Source organism: Microcaecilia unicolor, chromosome 5, assembly GCF_901765095.1.
Source record: "Microcaecilia unicolor chromosome 5, aMicUni1.1, whole genome shotgun sequence".
Lineage (NCBI taxonomy): Eukaryota > Metazoa > Chordata > Amphibia > Gymnophiona > Siphonopidae > Microcaecilia > Microcaecilia unicolor.
The window spans coordinates 13,117,381-13,137,819 of NC_044035.1; the positions used below are offsets into that span (position 1 = coordinate 13,117,381).

Genomic DNA, 20,439 nt, shown 5'->3' on the forward strand with positions numbered 1-20,439 from the left:
ATTTTTTTTTAAGTATTTCCACGTAACTTCATTGAATGTCCTTCTGGTCTTTGTACTTTTTGAAAGAGTAAAAATTAGATTGACTTCTACTTGTTCTACACCACTCAGGATTTCATAGACCTCAATCATATCCCCCCCTCAGCCGTCTCTTTTCCAAGCTGAAGAGCCCTAACCTCTTTAGCCTGCCCTCATACGGGAGGAGTTCAATCCCCTTTATGATTTTGGTCACTCTTCTTTGAACCTTTTCTAATTCCTCCACATCTTTTTTGAGATGCGGGAAGTGAACGCCTTCGCTCAAGTCCACAATCATAGATTAACTTCCCCTGGATCCATCACAGTCCTATAAATATTAGTTGACTGCTCTTTTGGGAGCCTGTGTTTTTTTCCTACACCCATTGATACTAATTTCATTGTTGATGTTTAAATATATACTAGCAGGAATCTACCATGGGGCTGGAAGAGTGAATAAATGTCTCACAGTTTCTTTATGTAGTGGCACAATATTATCACTTTTTGCACAAATCTATGAAGAACTGGAGCAGTTTGGCACTCATTTTCTCATAACTACCACCCTTCTCTGTTTCCCGTCTCCGTTCCCCCCCCCCCCCACCTCCAAAAAATGAGAATATTTGAAGATATATATACCATTCTTCCTTTCTATTTTCACAAATTGCATTTTTGTTATATTCCCTCCCCTGGATTATAATCATTACTGTCTTTGACACCGTTTCCCCCCCCCCCCCCCCCCCCCCCCCCCCCCCCTTCATGCTCAGAACTGAACCCAGCTGTCACTTCTCTGTGGAAATAATTAGATTTAATATTTTAATAGCTGTAGAAGGCACAGCAGGGAAACAGCCTGCAAATCACCAGCATTCCTTTCCTAAAGATTATTACAATTCAGGGCAAGGAGCTGTAATGGTTTTTTTTTTCTGCTTCTGTAAACAGGCTGCTCCTTCCTTTGATGTCACTTCTCTAGGGCAGTGGGGTCTGGAGGGGGGAGGGAGAGGGAACTAGCAGGGCTGTGGAGGAAGAGCAGCTTGTCATTTGTGAGCTGTGGAGTGACATGGCAGCCTTCACTGTTCGAACTTACTAAACCTTTCACTCCCCTATCATTGGGCAAGTCTGGATTTCTGGAATGAAGTCTCCATGTTCCATGAAAGATCACATGTGTTTTCATGTCAGGACTGAAGGGGAATAAGTACAGTAAAAATAGAATTTAAGGTATTTCATTTTAGTTTTTATTTATAATTATCACAAAATAAACCACAAAATGTCCACTTGTTACAAAAACATAGGGAAGGACTGGAATACCAAATAAAACCTCCAAGGAAAAAAAATGTAAAAATATCAAAAAGATATATTCCCCGTTAAACCAGAAACATTTTTTGGGAAGAGTTACTTAGACCCCCCCCCCCCCAAAAAAAAAAAACAAACAAACCAAAAACCCAGCTATACTGAGATTACTACCCAGTTACATTTCCACACTCATGGCTAAACCACTCTGGGAAGCAGATAAACCCAACACTCTTCAAATGTAAGAAGGAACATAATTGTTCGGAAACCACAAAGATATATGTAACACCCAAGTAATTAACGAAACATTTGCAAGGATAACAAAGAAAAAAGTGATGCCCCATGTGCCAAGGTTTCTTGGCACATGGAAAGATATCATTTGTTTCTCTCCTGTGTTGCACCTGCATCATCCGGATATATCCATAGTCTTTGTTCCATGAAGAAAATGTAAAAGCTTTCCTGAAGTTTATCGAAGCATATTAAAAGTCTTGTTCATACTGACCAACAAAGTAACCCTCTCTTGAACCACCTCCACAGATGTTTCTAACAGAGCTGAAATTTCCAAACGTTCAGTTCTCCCCTATCTGATCTCCACGTGTTGGCAAAAATGAAACCTTATTAAAGAGGGGGCACCATTGATACAGGATACCCAAAACATCAACCAGATATTTCTTCCAAGTGTCAACAGGTGACTGCCCCAATGCTTTGGGAAACTGAACATTCGTACTGTAGATTAAGGTGCCCGGCATAATTCTCCATTTGCTCCAATCTTCTATGAAGGCCCATTTTGTCCTGATCTAATGCACCAATCACCATCGTAGACTCATGGACATCCTGCTCCAAACTAAATCTCTTCCTGATACTCTTTTCCAAAACTATTTATTTCTTTATTTATTTGTTGCACTTGTATCCCACATTTTCCCACCAATTTGCAGGCTCAATGTGGCTTACATTATGCCGTAATGGCGATCGCCATTTCCGGATAGAGAATTACAGGTGGTACTGCATTAAGGCGCATAAATGGTGAAGTAGAATACAAAGTGGTGTTGCATTGAAGTTCCTGAATGATAGAGTGAATTATAAAATAAGTTAGATAATCAACTATAGAAAGTTCATTTCTTGCTTGTAAGACAATACTCCATCAATTTGCCCCAAAGAACTAACTTCAGATGAACGTTTCGTAAGAGCAGAGTCCAATTTAACCAGCAAAGTTCAAATACTTTGCAAAGAGATGTCAGAGCTTGGGTCTGAAGGTAAATTACCTCCTACAACTAAAGCCCCAATCACATTCTCCAAAACAGTACCTTGGACAATCATCAAAGTACCACATCCCCGATCCTACTGTTGTCGTAATGCTCCAACTGCTAGACCAGCTTCACTAGTAGGTCCTTCCAGGGCCACCAAAGCTGTGCAGTTTTCTTTCTCACTGATGCCCTACCTGCAACATCAGCAACTGCAAATTCTAACACTAGATCCACATCTGGGGAACTCAAGCAGGGATGAGGAAAAGAGTGATTAGGCAAGTCTGAGGGAAACCTCACCTCTAAGCAGCTACAGTCCTCCACTACCATTGCAGAAATACAGTCAAAGGAAACAAACAGAGCTCTCTGCAGAAACCCAGTGTCTCGCCATCAACCTGTCTCCTCCCCATAGAAAGTAGTTTGGACGTAAATAATGGGTCTACAGATGTAAGGGACTCAGTGCATCCAAGTAGCAATTTTAGAAAAGCCACAATTTATACATATAAATGCGCATATCCCATTTCAAAAAGGTTTGTTTTGGCCTGGCCTTAGAATATGTATTTCCTATTGTGCAAAGAACATATGAGTGGGAAAGCGCAGGGTACAAATGTAGCAAAAAAAAAAAACATACATACATATTTTTTAAATATTAGAGACCGGCATTTACATCTGCTTGGAAGCATGTGATGTATCAGATAAATGCTCGCTTTGACCAGGGGTTTGGAGAAGTGACAGAAAGCAACTGTGCTAACCTCTCTGGTTTGAAAAAACCACCTCTTAGTTTGGCTACCTTGTGACTGGAGGTTGGTGAGGACATAGAGGTGTGATATAATAATTCCCTTTTAAGAAGTTATTTGCTAAATATTTGATTGGGTTGGAATGAATAACCTGGGAAGACATTATATCCCGCTGCAGAGCAGGGGCGTAGCCAGACAACAGATTTTGGGTGGGCCTAGGCAAGAATTGGGTGGGCACCAAGTGTTCTCTTCCCCCCCCCCCCCCCCCAAAACAATTATCTCAGCTGGTGGGAAAACGCTTCTTTCCACCTTGGCAGCAGACATGCACTGAAAACTGAGCATGCGCAGGTGCCGGTGTCGTGGAGAGTAGCGTTTTCGTTACCATCAGGGGAAATCTTCAGCTGGCGGAGCTTGGGATTCCCACCAGTTACCACTAAACATGTGCTACTGTTGGGTGGGCCTGAGCCATAAATGGGTGGGCCCTGGCCCATCCAAGCCCACCTGTGGCTACGCCACTGCTGCAGAGGCAGGGTGAGGGGAGGGGGAGGGTGGTAGGGAGGTTAGGGGAGGGGGAGGTAGGGGGAAAACAATTGAAAAACAAGACATGCATATGAACCTAGAGAACAGGCTGTAATGAAAGCGATAAATGGTTCAGGTATACTGTTATTTTGACTCAGATTCCCATGTTAGATCAGACTATTGTTGTACAGAGGATAATGTTTAACACGTAACACAGCTGTTAACTTTGAAACAATGCAAATGACAAATGTAATATGAGTAGAATATACTTTATTTTGCAATCTGATAATAAAAAAAGATTTAAACATAATAATTCCCTTTTTTGTGGGCTTTCTTTGGGGGGGGGGGGGGTGATATATTTAACACTCTTTATTAAAAACGAATAAATCTTAGAAGTATGTTAATGTGGTTAATGTGAGAGTTTATCGTATTGCTATTATGTACCAATGAAGGTTGTATTTTAAAGTGTTGCCGATTGTTGTGGCTGATTGTTTCTTCTCTACCAATGTCAATTCTCTCTTATTCAATAAAGACTTCTGTAAAAATTTTTTAAAAAATCACAAATTTGTGTTTTGTAGCTTCATTCCTTAATCAGCATTCCTTGGGCTTCCAATTTTGAAAAAATTCAGCGCTTTTAGAACTGAACACGGCACAATTGCGGTTTACATCAGTAAAGCATCAGCCCTTTCATGTTCAGTATCAAGTGATACCACTCTTTTTGAGCATGTTCCTTTGTAAAGTGGCTGCTCCCTTTGGATGCACTGCAAACGTCACATGCATTTCCTATATCTTTAGAGATATTTTACAAAAGGCTTCACCATTCAGTGTGCATTTTGAAAAGTATTCTGCAAGCTGTGGACATCCAGACCTGGTTGTCCCTTTTTTCTACCTTGGCTACCTTTTTGATGCTGCTATTAACTCCTAACCCTTGTTCACTTGTTCAGAACCCTTATTTTATCATCCTCACTTAAATATCCCCTTATCCCTTATTTGTCTTGTTTGTCTGTCCTAATTAGATTGTAAGCTCTGTCGAGCAGGGACTGTCTCTTCATGTTCAAGTGTACAGCACTGCATATGTCTACTAGCGCTATAGAAATGATAAGTAGTAGTAGTAGTAGACTACCTATTGAAAATTGAGTTTCTTCTGAGCCAAGTGCCATTATTTTTTGTATAACATTACCACTAGATCTGCTGGGAACTGAAATATCTCTTTAAATCAAATATTACAGCCTTCCTGCCTTACAAGACCACTCTGCTCTGGACTGTTTCCTGTACCAGCCCCAGCATTCCTCCCTCTCCAAGAACCGATCCCCCTTCCCCTAATATAAAAAAATAAAATACCCTGGTGGTCTAATGGCCCCCTCCTGACCCAACTCCACCCATAGTTTTGAGCACTGGCACCCCTGACCCTCCCTTCTGACCCAACCCCCTTCCCCAATATAAAAAATGCCCTGTGATCCAGTCCTTCCCAGCTCCCAAAAAAAATGCTGTGGTGGTCAAGTAGCACCCCCTTCCCCCTACCCAATCGCAAATGCCCTGTTGGTCTAGCGGAAACCCATCCCCTTTGACCCCATACCTCATACAAACATAGTAACATAGTAGATGACGGCAGAAAAAGACCTGCATGGTCCATCCAGTCTGCCCAACAAGATAAACTCACATGTGCTACTTTTTGTGTATACCTTACCTTGATTTGTTCCTGTCCTTTTCAGGGCACAGACCATATAAGTCTGCCCAGCACTATCCCCGCCTCCCAACCACCAGTCCCGCCTCCCACCACCGGCTCTGGCACAGACCGTATAAGTCTGCCCAGCACCATCTCCACCTTCCGCCACCGGTTCTGCCACACAATCTTGGCTAAGTTCCTTAGGATCCATTCCTTCTGAACAGGATTCCTTTATGTTTATCCCACGCATGTTTGAATTCTGTTACCATTTTCATTTCCACCACCTCCCGTGGGAGGGCATTCCTGACATTTTTCTTGAGTCTGCCCCCCTTCAATCTCATTTAATATCCTCTTGTTCTACTGTCTTCGCATCTCCGGAAAAGGTTCGTTTGCAGATTAATACCTTTCAAATATTTGAACGTCTGTATCATATCACCCCTGTTTCTCCTTTCCTCCAGAGTATACATGTTCAGGTCAGCAAGTGTCTCCTCATACGTCTTGTAAACACAAATCCCATACCATTCTTGTAGCTTTTCTTTGCACCACTTCAATTCTTTTTACATCCTTAATAAGATACGGCCTCCAAAACTGAACACAATACTCCAGGTGGGGCCTCACCAACGACTTATACAGGGGCATCAACACCCCCTTTCTTCTGCTGGTCACACCTCTCTCTATACAGCCTAGCAACCTCCTAGCTACGGCCACCGCCTTGTCACACTTTTTCGTCGCCTTCAAATCCTCAGATACTATCACCCCAAGATCCCTCTCCCCATCCGTACCTATCAGACTCTCCCCGCCTAACACATACGTCTCCCGTGGATTTCTACTCCCTAAGTGCATCACTTTGCATTTCTTCGCATTGAATTTTAATTGCCAAACCTTAGATCATTCTTCTAGCTTCCATAGGTCCTTTTTCATGTTTTCCACTCCCTCCGGGGTGTCCACTCTGTTACAGATCTTAGTATCATCCGCAAATAGGCAAACTTTACCTTCTAACCCTTCGGCAATGTCACTCACAAATATATTGAACAGAATCGGCCCCAGCACCGATCCTTGAGGCACTCCACTACTCACCTTTCCCTCCTCCGAGTGAATTCCATTCACCACCACCCTCTGGCTTCTGTCCGTCAACCAGTTCCTAATCCAGTTCACCACTTCGGTTCCTATCTTCAGCCCTTCCAGTTTATTTAAGAGCCTCCTGTGGGGAACCGTGTCAAAAGCTTTGCTGAAATCTAAGTAGATTACGTCCATAGCTCGTCCCTGATTCAATTCTCCTGTCACCCAATCAAAGAACTCAATGAGATTCGTTTGGCACGATTTCCCTTTGGTAAAACCATGTTGTCTCGGATCTTGCAACTTATTGACTTCCAGGAAATTCACTATCCTTTCTTTCAGCATCGCTTCCATTACTTTTCCAATAACCGAAGTGAGGCTTACCGGCCTGTAGTTTCCAGCTTCTTCCCTATCACCACTTTTGTGAAGAGGGACCACATCCGCCGTTCTCCAATCCCTTGGAACCTCTCCCGTCTGCAAGGATATATTAAACAAATCTTTAAGAGGACCTGCCAGAACCTCTCTGAGCTCCCTCAATATCCTAGGGTGAATCCCATCCGGTCCCATGGCTTTGTCCACCTTTAGCTTTTCAAGTTGTTCATACACAGTCTCTTCCGTGAACGGCGCTCTATCCACTTCAATCTCATTTGTACTTTTTCCAGTCCTTCGCGGTCCTTCTCCAGGATTTTCTTCTGTGAAAACAGAACAGAAGTATCTATTTAGCAAATTTGCTTTTTCTTCATCATTATCCACATAGCGGTTCACAGTATCTTTTAGTCTCACGATTCCCTTTTTAGTCATTCTCCTTTCACTAATATACCTGAAGAAAATTTTGCCACCCCTCCTTACATTTCTAGCCATTTATTCTTCCGTTTGCGCTTTCGCCAGACATATCTCTCTCTTGGCTTCTTTCAGTTTCATCCGGTATTCCTCCTCGAGTTCCTTTTCTTCAGTTTTTTTGTATTTCTGGAACGCCAACTCTTTAGCCTTTATTTTCTCAGCCACTTGCTTGGAGAACCATATCAGTTTCCTTTTTCTCTTGCTTTTATTTACTTTCCTTACATAAAGGTTTGTGGCCCTATTTATAGCTTCTTTCAGCCTGGACCACTGTCCTTCCACTTCTTGTATTTCCTCCCATCCCATCAGCTCCTTCCTCAGGTATTCCCCCATTTTACTAAAGTCAGCGTGCCTGAAATCCAGGACTTTGAGTTTTGAGTGGCCACCCTCCTCTTCAGCCGTCATATCAAACCAAACCGTTTGGTCACTGCTGCCCAGGTGGGCACCCACTTGGACATTTGACTCATTATCCCCATTTGTGAGTACCAGATCTAGCGTCGCTCCCTCCCTAATGGGTTCCGTCACCATTTGTCTGAGCAAACCACTTTGAAAAGCATCCACGATCTCTCTACTTCTTTCCGATTCCGCAGACGGAACCTTCCAATCTACATCCGGCAGATTGAAATCTCCCAACAACAGCACCTCTCTTTTCTTCCCCAACTTTTGAATATCAGTGATCAGATCTTTATCTAGTTCCTCCAACTGTGTCGGGGGTCTGTAGACAACACCCACGTGGACCGAGGTTCTATCCTCTCTTTTTAAGGTGATCCATATCGCTTCTTCCTTTCCCCAGTTCCCTGTCATTTCAGTCGCTGTGATATCATTTCTCACATACAGAGCTACTCCACCACCTATACGTCCCTCTCTATCCTTCCTAAAAAGATTATAGCCTGGTATGTTTGCATCCCATTCATGGGAACCATTGAGCCATGTCTCTGTGATTGCAACTATGTCCAAGTCAGTCTCCAACATCAGGGCTTGAAGGTCATGAACTTTATTGCTTAGACTGCGAGCATTTGTGGTCATCGCTTTCCATCTACATTTCCTAGTATGTGTTTCGGTTTTAGTAATTTGGGGGTATCTTTTCTCTTTGGGTACCTTCATATCTTTTTGTTCCACCTTCCTTGCTTTTTCTTCCGCCTCAGTTTTATTTTCAGGAACTTCAAAGTGCTGTAGTGGAGCAAAAGAATTCTGTAGGGGCAACACTTGTGAGGGCGGATGCTTCTGTGTCACATAACGAAGCCTGCCTGAGCCTACTGTGAACCATCTATTCTTAGGTGGTATTATCCTTTGAGGCAGTGGTGAGAATTTGGTATGATTCTGTGCAGTATGATTTTGTGCAGTCCTAGAAGTTGCTTTAAGTGCATTCAATTTCTGCTTTACTTTGCTGAGCTCCTGTTTTAAACTAGCAAGCTGAAGACAGATAGGACAAGCTTTAAGTCTCCAGATGCCTGGCCTTGAAACTAAAGCACCACAATTATTACAGAGAATAAAAGTCATCCTGATTTGTTGAAATGGGTATGAACAGGTGTACTATGATGGGGTTGTAATTAGGGTGGGGTTAATTTATGATACATAGTATATTTGGTAAAGCTATATAGGAAGTGTCAGTCTTGGGGTGGGTGGGTGGGCTTAAGCTTAAGACCTATGGAATGTGTTTGCTGTAACCTATCTCTACAATAGCATTGAAATGCCCAGAGCCACAAGTGTAAGGTAGGGGTAATCAGAAAATAGTCTTATCTGAGAGCTCCCAAATCCGTCCAGCTTCTGTGCAGAGACAAAAACCACGTGGAGAGAAGCTCCACCTGTGCTATGCAATTACCTTACAACAAAAGCAGATGGGGGAAGGGAGGGGCTCCACACACTATGGAAGCAGAAGAAAAAAAACACAAGAGAAACTACTACCAATGAAGACATATGAGACAGGAGTAATTCCCACTTGCTCCTACCTCCGGGCACCTTCATCTTCAAAATCGTGGTGTCTTGCCCTGCATGGTGCATCCTGGGATACACTGGGCACAGCCTATCTACCATATAAGGGAGTTTCTCTCTTATATACAGTTTATTAATTTATATTCCACATGTTAACTAGATGGATTCCATAAAAAATACATAATCAAAAACATCAACATACATAATCACCATAAAGTTCATCAAACACAACAACCAGAAAAATACATAATAAAACAAATAGCCCAATGCTGCTTTGTGCTCACCCATCCCTACTCATACAAGTTGGTTTTACATACTACGCTGCCTTAAAAAACGTCCATAAACAGGTGCGTCTTTAATAGTTTCTTAAATTTCTTAGTGTCGTTCAAAATCCTAATCTGCATAGGAAGCCTGTTCTATAATACCAGACCTACAAGCAAGAACATTCTCTGCCTGGTCTCTTCAAAGTTGGGATACTTAACCGACATGTTCCTTCAGATCTTTGGGCTCCACTTGGATGGTAAATTCTTAAAACTGAGTGAAAATAAAAATCAGAATCTTGTTGCATAGCCTTATGTATTAACAATAAGGTCTTGAACTCAATTCCTTTCGCCACTAGCCCCACCCAGTGCATCCCAAAATGCACTGCACGGGGCACCCCCATTTTGAAGATCACAGTGCCCGGAGGCAGGACCGAGTGGGCATCGCTCCTGTCTCACATAAGATATGGGGGTGGAAGGCTTTTGGTAGACCATCAGGGCATTTGCAACTAGGGAAGAGGAGGGGGACTGGGGGACCACTTCACCTCTAGGGCATTTTGGAGGTTGTTTACTAAAGCTTAGCTCGAGCTACGCTTTAGTAAACAGGGTGGTTTGTTTGCAGCTGGGGAGGGAGGAGTCCGGGGAGGCCACTGGACGATCAGGGCATTAATAAATAATGTTTGGGGATAAGGGAGGGGGGTTGGGTATGCGGGGCCAGGATGGGTGCTGCTAAACATCAGAGACATGTTTGGGGGGGCGAGAATAGGTGTTGGGTGGGGGTAAGGGGCTGATGCATGCTGCAGCACGCATGTGTTGGTTTTTTTTTTTTTGTATGTCAACCTTCCTGTCAGTGCCTAAGCTAATCACCTCTCAGGCATTGAGAGGAAAGTTGAGATTTACCACTGAGTAGAGAATTAATGCTGCGACTTTCACACAGCCTTAATTTGCATGCTTATTACTTTGAGCGTGCTGTAGCAATTTTTCTGCGTTGGTTTTGCGGTAGACTCTACTGCAAACCTTTGAGCATCGGCCTCATAGTTTACTAATCATAATCAAAGAGGGAGCGACAGCGAACAAAGCGTTTCCAGCATCAGGATTTTAGCACAAGGCCAAAAATGCAATTTGCTAACAAGTTTTGTAGAAGCACCATGTGAAGCAAACCCTGAGTTCCTGCTGTGTAACATTTTATGGCCAGCATCTGCATGAAATCAGAATAAGTGATGCCAACCTAATTGGAAGGTAAACCGAAATCCCTTACAGCTACAGGAGGACTTCAGTAATTTTGACAGTATGTGAATGTGCAGGAAAATTCTCATTAGCCTGCACTGCACACTGCAGATTTAATTTCCAAATGTATAAGTTTGTGTGTGTAAAAATATGATGCTCAGACTTCTAACTGAGTCCTCTGTTTTATGCAGTTCAGAAGGTGGGTGCAGGTGGCAAGCTGAGTTCCAGAGAGGGACGGAAAGCAATGGTAGTAACCCTGCTGATACTGAGGCGACCACGGAGGGAACTTGGAAAGTCTAAAAAACAAAGACAATATACTGTAAAACAGGGGCATAGCCAGACTTCGGCGGGAGGGGGGTCCAGAGCCCGAGGTGAAGGGACACATTTTAGCCCCCCCCCGGCGCCGCCGACTCCTCCCTGCCATTGCCGACACACACCCCCGTCGCCGCTGCCACCACCACCAATAACAACTTTGACCCCCCCCCCGCCAACCTTCCCCCGCCGTCACCTACCTTTGCTGGCGAGGGACCCCAACCCCCGCCAGCCAAGGCTCTCTTCTTCCCGCGCAAAGGCTTCATTCTGACTGTTTCTGATGACCTGCACATACAGTGTAGTAAATTTAAAACAATAATTAAACTCTGGAATTCATTGCCGGAGAACGTGGTGAAGGCGGTTAGCTTAGCAGAGTTTAAAAAGGGGTTAGATGGTTTCCTAAAGGACAAGTCCATAAACCACTACTAAATGGACTTGGGAAAAATCCACAATTCTAGGAATGACATGTATAGAATGTTTGTACGTTTGGGAAGCTTGCCGGGTGCCCTTGGCCTGGATTGGCCACTGTCGTGGACAGGATGCTGGGCTCGATGGACCCTTGGTCTTTCCCAGTGTGTCATTACTTATGTACTTATGTCCTCTACTTGGCTCACTTTTATTACATAGAGCAGTGATTTAACCTATTGTGATGTCATAGTGGCTCATTCCACCAATAAGAGCCAACCTCATTAGTGATGTCACAATGGCTTGATTGTATAGAATGTTTGTACGTTTGGGAAGCTTGCTAGGTGCCCTTGGCCTGGATTGGCCGCTGTCGTGGACAGGATGCTGGGCTCGATGGACCCTTGGTCTTTTCCCAGTGTGGCATTACTTATGTATGTACTTATGTATGCTAGGATTCTAAATAGTTACAAACATATCTCCTCATTTATAACTTTAGCTCCTAAGTGTTAGAGCTCAAATGAGAGAACTCTGGCACTAATGCAGGCGAATGTACACTTACATGTGTAAATGTTAGATGAGCGTTCACTGCTACTCTACAATTTAGACACACAATTTATGTAGGAGCCCCTTTACCGAGCTGCGGTAAGAGGAGTCAGTGTCTCTTTCTGCCTTGCGCCGAGGCCCTTTTTACCGCAGAGGGTACAAAAGGGCAAAAAAAATAAATGGCCGTGCGGTAAGTTTGCACTTGACACACAGCCATTTCGGGGGAGAGCACTTAACCGCCATCCACTGAGGTAGAGGTCAGGGCTCCTGTGCTAACCTGTTAGTAAAAGTACGGAAATAAATTTCCATAGCACTGAAAATGGCGCTCGCTGGGGGGGGGGGGGGGGGGGTGGAATTACCGCCAGGCTGTTGCAGTAGATCTGGATTGGTGCACAGCAAGCCTACTGTCTTGCGCCATCTATTAAAAGGGCCCCCTATTGCATATGCGGAACATGGGAGGGGCATAGGCGGGGATCTCAGTGCGCTGCATTTATCTGCCCAATTTTGACACCCAGTTACAGAGGGGCCATAGGCACCTAAGCGCGCCCAATGCACGTCAATTTTGAGTTACCACTCGGCTACTGCGTGGCCCTTGCGGTAATTTCATTTTTGACGCAGGGACGTTATGCGCGCCGGAAAATATTTTTATACTCTGGTACGCGGGCGGTAATTGGCATTTTACGTGCGCAGACCATCACCGCCCGGTTACTGTATGAGACCTTACTGCTAGGTCAATGGCTGACGATAAGGTCTCAGACCCAAAATGGACGAGCGGCAATTTTCATTTTGCTGCAAGTCAATTTTTGGCAAAAATTGTCTGGGTCTTCTAGGTGTGATTTGTGTTGGTCATGTAAAAACAAAACTTGAACTCTTGTACATCTGTTGTTGGAATGTCCTAATCTTGTGTCACGGTTGTGCCCATGTTTCGTGCTCTCCTTCTTCTCGCCACCTGGTGGGCAGACCTGGTGGCTGCAATGGACTGTCTGGTTACTGTCACCCGTTCCAGATTTCAGGCCAGTCCGGTCCGGATCTTCCAGACTTGCTCTTTTTGTTTGAGCCTGCACAGCACCCGTGGTTGCCTGGTGATTGCTACAGCTGAGCCTCAGCTGCTGCTGGGCTTATTAGCCATTTTGAAACCTTTCTGCTTTGCCTTTGCATCGCCTAAGGCCCTGAGGTTTGTTGGGGTGCTGTTTGCACTTCTGCTCACTCTGGTTCCTTGCCTTGATTCTTGTCTGTTTTAGTTAGACTATGGGTAGTTAGATTAGGTTGTTGTTTGTTTGCTAGTCCTATCTCTGGGTTATAGTTTTGTGTTTAGTCTTTGTTTGTGTCTTCGTGGCTGCTCTGCAGCTTTCAGTTCTGTGTTTTGGTATTCAGTGTTTTGTTTCCTGTTTTAGTGGCTGCTTCCAGCTTTCAGTCCTGTCCTTTAGCTTTTCCTTTCCCTGCCTTGCTGCCCCTGTATTTTCCTTTCCCCTCTGACTCTCAGTCCCTGTTCTGCCTAGTTGGGATCCTGTTCCTGCCCTGTCCTATAAGTCCTGCCGGCCGCCTGCAGCCAGGGGCTCAACTCTTGGTGAAAGGTGGCCAAGTGCAGGTGAAGCCTGTTTGTCAGAGTTCTGCCCTGTCTCGGGTGTAGGGTGGTTTTGCCTGCCACTGCTGCTCCTCGGCAGTGGCCCAAGGGCTCACAAACCTAGTTCCAGCTTTGAAGACGTGACGTCTTGTGATATTCTGGTCAGATGTTTGGGGAAAATTGAAAGAGATTTTTGGATTTCATGAATCGTTTTTACCCAAATGGAAATCCACTTGCATTTCATTTCCATCTTCAGAAAATGACAAGTTATTGTTTGACTTCTTGAAACTGGTCATTTCGCAATGGAAAGACAATTCCCAAGTAAATGTGGTGGTTTGGTGGAACTGGATTTTACTATACAAAAAATACAAGCAGTCTGCAGTAATTTCCACTCTTAGTCATAAAACTGGTCTTCAAAAATGGACATCTTTAGACCTTTTTCTTTCAACTGCGGACTAACATTATGATCTGAACTCAGCTTTATTGTGTATTTTATTCTGTTGTGTTACCTTCTGGATTTGTTGTATAATTAAAATCTAATAAAAAAAAATTAAAAAGGCATCTTTTACAGGTGTGCTGAAAAATGATTCTGCACGCCCAAAACACGTGTCTACAATACCGCAGGCCATTTTTCAGAGCATCTTTGTAAAAGGGCCCCAGAATTGCCCCCCTAATGTGGGCATAACTGTCGGTGCCTGGGTTAAAGAATTGACCTGCAGGAGTGCAAGCTCAAGTTTTCAATGCCAACTGACAGCAATACAGACTGATTATAATCAGTTTCTTCCATTATCAGTACATAAGTACATAAGTAATGCCATACTGGGAAAAGACCAAGGGTCCATCGAGCCCAGCATCCTGTCCACGACAGCGGCCAATCCAGGCCAAGGGCACCTGGCGAGCTTCCCAAACGTACAAACATTCTATACAATCAAGCCATTGTGACATCACTAATGAGGTTGGCTCTTACTGGTGGAATGAGCCACTATGACATCACAATAGGTTAAATCACTGCTCTATGTAATAAAAGTGAGCCAAGTAGAAGACATAAGTACATAAGTAATGCCACACTGGGAAAGACCAAGGGTCCATCGAGCCCAGCATCCTGTCCACGACAGCGGCCAATCCAGGCCAAGGGCACCTGGCAAGCTTCCCAAACGTACAAACATTCTATACATGTTATTCCTGGAATTTTGGATTTTTCCAAGTCCGTTTTGTAGCGGTTTATGGACTTGTCCTTTAGGAAACCGTCCAACCCCTTTTTAAACTCTGCTAAGCTAACCGCCTCCACCACATTTTCCGGCAATGAATTCCAGAGTTTAATTACACGTTGGGTGAAGAAACATTTTCTCTGATTTGTTTTAAATTTACTACACTGTAGTTTCATCGCATGCCCCCTAGTCCTAGTATTTTTGGAAAGCGTGAACAGACGCTTCACATCCACCTGTTCCACTCCACTCATTATTTTATATACCTCTATCATGTCTCCCCTCAGCTGTCTCTTCTCCAAGCTGAATAGCCCTAGCCTCCTTAGTCTTTCTTCATAGGGAAGTCGTCCCATCCCCGCTATCATTTTAGTCGCCCTTCGCTGCACCTTTTCCAATTCTACTATATCTTTCTTGAGATGTGGCGACCAGAATTGAACACAATACTCAAGGTGCGGTCGCACCATGGAGCGATACAACGGCATTATAACATCCTCACACCTGTTTTCCATACCTTTCCTAATAATACCCAACATTCTATTCACTTTCCTAGCCACAGCAGCACACTGAGCAGAAGGTTTCAGTGTATTATCGACGACGACACCCAGATCCCTTTCTTGGTCCGTAACTCCTAACGTGGAACCTTGCATGACGTAGCTATAATTCGGGTTCTTTTTTCCCACATGCATCACCTTGCACTTGCTCACATAGTGACTGTAGAATCACTATTTTGGGAAGTAGAGTTTTCTCTGTATTAATTGGGGTTTGTGCACATTCAGCTATGCTTTCTCTGGGTCAGGTTTTATGAGGAGACAGCTGCTCAAGATCCAGATGTGAATGCCTGACAAACATGTAAATAGCCATGACCTTTTTTTTTTTGTTTTAAATCAAGAAAAAGCCTGAAAATTAAGCACCCAGCTGCAGGCTCAGTTACAAATGAGATGCCAGATCTGTGCCAACCTGATTTCCTTTTCCTCATTAAATCCAAAGAGCTGCCTGCCTGTGCTCTGTTCATTGCATGGAACAGCACAGAGCATGGAGGACACAGGAATACTGCCTCAGCAACCGGGGGAAGAAGTTAGGGAGGAAGGGGGAAGTAGGAAGACATTGCATAGCCCCCCCCACCCCCCCAAAAAAAAAAATTGGCTTATTTTCAGATTTCCTTTCTAAATTTTGTATGATTTTTTTCAATTTATATTTTATCTCACATTTTTATTTTTATTTATTTATTTATTTGTAGCATTTGTATCCCACATTTTCTCACCAGTTTGCAGGCTCAATGTGGCTTACATTTGCCGTAATGGCAGTTGCCATTTCCGGGTAGAGTTACAAATGGTTTTGTGTTAGGGTGCATACATACATGATAACATACATGGAACATAACATATATGGAACAGATCATGGTATATATATATATATATATATATATACACACCATGTGCGTACATACATGGTAAAGAAGAATACATTATGGTATTGTATGAAGGTTCTTGAGTAATGAATTGGATTATAATCTTCATTAGGTCATCGACTATAGAGAGACCCTGTTTGACATAAGGTTTAAGGTGGTAGTGCTTGTTATGTGATATGATTTTGGTTTTGTATAGATCGTGTGTAGTGTTATTACTTAGTATTTAAGATGGATGTTTATGGTATGCATTCTTGAAGAGATCTGTTTTCATTAGCCTTTGGAAGATGGTTAGGTCTTGCGTTGTTTTTATGGCCTTTGGTAGTGCGTTCCATAGGTGCGTGCAGATGTATGAGAAGTTGGTCGCGTATGTGGATTTATATTTTAGCCCTTTACAGTTAGGGCTAAAATTTATGGATTAGATTCTATAAATGGTATCGAAAATAGAACCTTGCTGAGCACTACTCTGTAAGTCAAGCCTAAGGTTAAGCTTGGTTTATAGAATAGCGCTTAAGTCTTGCAATGGCAAGACCTGTGGCATCACTGCGCAGGGTGATGCCATTATGAATCCAGTTGATAAGAAAATCTACAATTCTACCCGGTATATGGACAGTAGATCATCCTGTGTGGTCTACGTGTTGCACTGCTCCTGCCCGAAATGGTATATTGGTAAGACCATCAGACCTCTAAACATTCAAATTAATAAACACAGGCAAAGCATTTTGCACCAGAGGGCAGGTGCACCATTACTGTCTCATTGTTCACAACGTTCACATTCTCTAGATGATTTTACTGTCAGAGTAGTGGACAGCGGGGAGGCAACATTGACAGGAGATAGCTACAGTTGGAAGAATGCTGGATATTTCAGCTCAAATCTGTAGAACCGCGTGGCCTCAATGCGAAGATTGACTGGTCAGCAATTTTTTGATGGAGCATTTTTTTGACGGAGTGTTGTCACACATATGTGAATACGTGGACTGTCCACTGTTTTGATTATTATTTTTCCTTTTTCTTTCACACTTTGTCGGACATTTTTCCTCTATTGGATCCTGGTGGGCATTATTACATATTACTATTTGTAAGGCGGGCGGACGGTTGTCAAGATCAGCTGTTGGGTACCTGACAGGTTGTTCAGTACGCATGTGCGGACGTTCGGTATATAACAGACGCCATTTCTCTGGGCTCCCTGTGTAAGAATCAAAGTACCAAGCACCTGTTGAGGTTGGTTCATCCAGCTTTTTATTTTTATTTATTTTTACTTTTGGCATGGGTGGCACTATACGATAGTTCTGGTGGTGATTTTTTGTATTTCTTTTGTTCCCCTACAGCGCCACTGCTGAGTTATAATCTGCACGTAGGAGTTTGGTATCCAATATCCCCTGAAGAAGCCCCACGGTGAAAAGGGTCCGTCGGGTCTGGATGCCTTCCTGGGACAGTTGCACGCAGCCAAACTCAGTCAGTTAAGCTGAACTCATAAACTATGGCTACAGCATTGCGGTGGGGAGTGTTTGCTGATTGGATGTTTTTCCTTTTTTTGTCTTTTACACAATGCAATAAGAAAACAAAAAAAAAATGATTTGCACAACCACACGTAGGGTGGTTTGGAGGTTTTTATAACCAATGATTACAGAGAAGAACTGTGATCGGTGAGATCCAGCCATTCCAGCTTTGTAGCTGGTGGTCACCATTTCCTGAGGTCTTTTTCGTTGTTTTTTCAGTTTTTTACGTTGTCAACCTATGCTATTATACAAGCTTGATTTTTGTTATATTTTGAGTAATTAAGATACTTAAGGACCATGGTAAAGTGTCATTGTGCATTAAGGGGTCCTTTTACTAAGCTTCCGGAAAAAAGGCCCTGCGGTAGTGGCAGGGGCCATTTTTCCTGCTTGCCAGGGGCCGTTTTTCCATAGCCAGTAAAAGCACCCCCCCAAAATACTCTTACCGCGTGGCCATGCAGCGGGGAGACCTTACCGCCACCCACTGAGATGGTGGTAAGGTCTCCCTAAATAACCAGCGATGCCCGATTACCGCCGGGTTACCGCCACGCTAACCATTTCCGGGGTCCCCCCCCCCCCCAGAAATGGCATGCGGTCGAATCAAAACTACCGGCACAGCACCAAACCTTGAGGCACTCCGCTACTCACCTTTCCTTTCTCCAAGTGAATTCCATTAATATTATTACAAGAAAAAAGAGTTTCTACACAAAAATGGGATGCACCGTTTCTATATTCACATGTAGTTTGTCCAAAACAGTTCGCCCAAGAACTAAAGAAACAACTAATTATTTTTTTTTTGAGGGAGTACTTGGGGGTACTCAGTACTGACACCTTTTCCATTGTCTGCTAAAATTGACCCCTGGTCCCCAAGTTTTAATGAAAGAGCTCAGGCTCTACACACCAATTCTGCCTTGTCATAGATTCTGTGACTGGTTGCAGGGGGCCTGACTATTGTGGGGTGGGTCCCTCAGTGATCACCCCACTCCTGAAGGGTGGCCTGGCATTTCAGTACCGGCACCTTTTTTTGCTAGAAAAAAACGCACTGCAACTAATACTGTAAAATGTTACCAGGATCATATGTAATAATATGGAAAGAGAAGATTCTTTTCTTCCAAATTGTATCTCAGCACACCACACACACTTATTTGCTCAAGAAACATAGCAGGAAATTCATTCAGGTGTGGTAAAAGATTGCCTTTTACCATACCTTGATATACTGCTAGATTCAGCAAACTGCACTATCCCTGTCCTGTAGATTGCTGAATCTCACGTTAAGAGAAGAACACTGCTTGTGAGTCTCCTTCCCATGGCCAGGGAGCGTTGGGCCACAGGGTTGGAACCTGATGATCTCAGGCTGGCAAAGCAGAGTTCCCCCTGCTCGGCTCGATCCCCACCCACCCCTCACAAATTCAAGTCCCGTCCCCCTATCTAACCTCAAAGATAGCCATTGCCCCCACAAAGGGCTACTTTGAAATCATTGGTGGTCCAAATAAGGGTATTTGGGAGGGGAGGGGTCTTCATTCCTGCCTAGTCCAGCGCCTGCTGCAATATGGCGTTCCTAGTGGTGGTTTTGTGTGACCACCTCTAGGGGCACCATTTTGTGGCCAGTTCCAGACTGGGCAGGAGCCTCGGGGTATCGCTCCTGCCCAAAGACCCCCTCCGACCACCAATGATGTCAGGGTAGCCTTTTGAGGGGACAAGGGCTACCTTTGAGGTGAAGGGTGGGGGCTTTTAACATGTGGGGGAGAAGGGCTTTGAGCCGGGAAGGGGGGGGAAATCCTGCGGTGAAATCTCTCAGGTTATTTTACCATGATTTTTAGGCCCTAATGTGACATGATGTATCACCACAAGCAATACTAGGGTATTTGTATAGTAATGCATGTTTTTCATTTCATTACCACTTAATCCACGACGATTTAAATATCGCCACATTATTTTTTGTCAGGCAGCATTGGGGCCATTTAATCTGCATTAATTAAGAGACAACTAATACGACTTTAGGCTCTAACGCAGTTTGATAACTTCCCCTCATAATGCAACTATCACCCCTATTCCAAGAGAAAGCATCACAGAACACTGGTGAAAAATAAACAATGCAAGGCCACAGGAACTCCATGGAGCAGAATAAGGCACATACCTGAAAAAGGTGACAAAAAACTGCACGAGATCCATGATCGTGTTGTGCTGCGAGAAGGCAATCTGCAAATTAAAACAATTAAAGAATTATAAATTATGGGAAATACAGGATCTCATAATGCTTCTACATACTCTAAGAAAGAGCTTCACAAACCTGGGGGTCCTTTTACTAAGGTGCACCGAAAAATGGTCTGTGCTGGTGTATTGGACACACGCAGGTCCATTTTTCAGCAGGTCTTTGGGAGGGGGGGGGGTGGCAAAATGAAAATTGGCACACGTCCATTTTGGGCCTGAGACCTTACCGCCACCCAATGACTTAGCGGTAAGGTCTCACACATTAACCGGGCGGTAATCGTCAGCGCATGTAGAATGCCAATCACTGCCCGGTTAGCGCCGCGCAATGGAAAATTTTCCGGCACATGTAGTGGAAGTGTTTTTAAAAAAAAATGAAATTACTACCCGGGTCATGCGGTAGATGGGCAGTAGTTCAAAATTGACACGTGTATGCGCCTACATGACTTAGTAAAAGGGACCCCTCTTTTGATGATCTGACAGCATTTGGCTATTCAGCATATTCACAGTGCATTTGTGTGGGCCTGGGTAAT

The 20,439-nt window shown here is 43.8% G+C and overlaps 1 protein-coding gene across 1 annotated transcript in view; it reads right to left on the minus strand.

Annotated features, from left to right (window-relative positions):
* ATRNL1 (attractin like 1) overlaps nucleotides 1-20,439 on the minus strand; it is a 1,590,902-nt gene that overhangs the window by 623,287 nt on the left and 947,176 nt on the right. Inside the window, 1 exon segment of the mRNA XM_030202658.1 lies at nucleotides 19,836-19,897. Within this exon segment, the coding sequence (XP_030058518.1) occupies nucleotides 19,836-19,897 (62 nt within the window).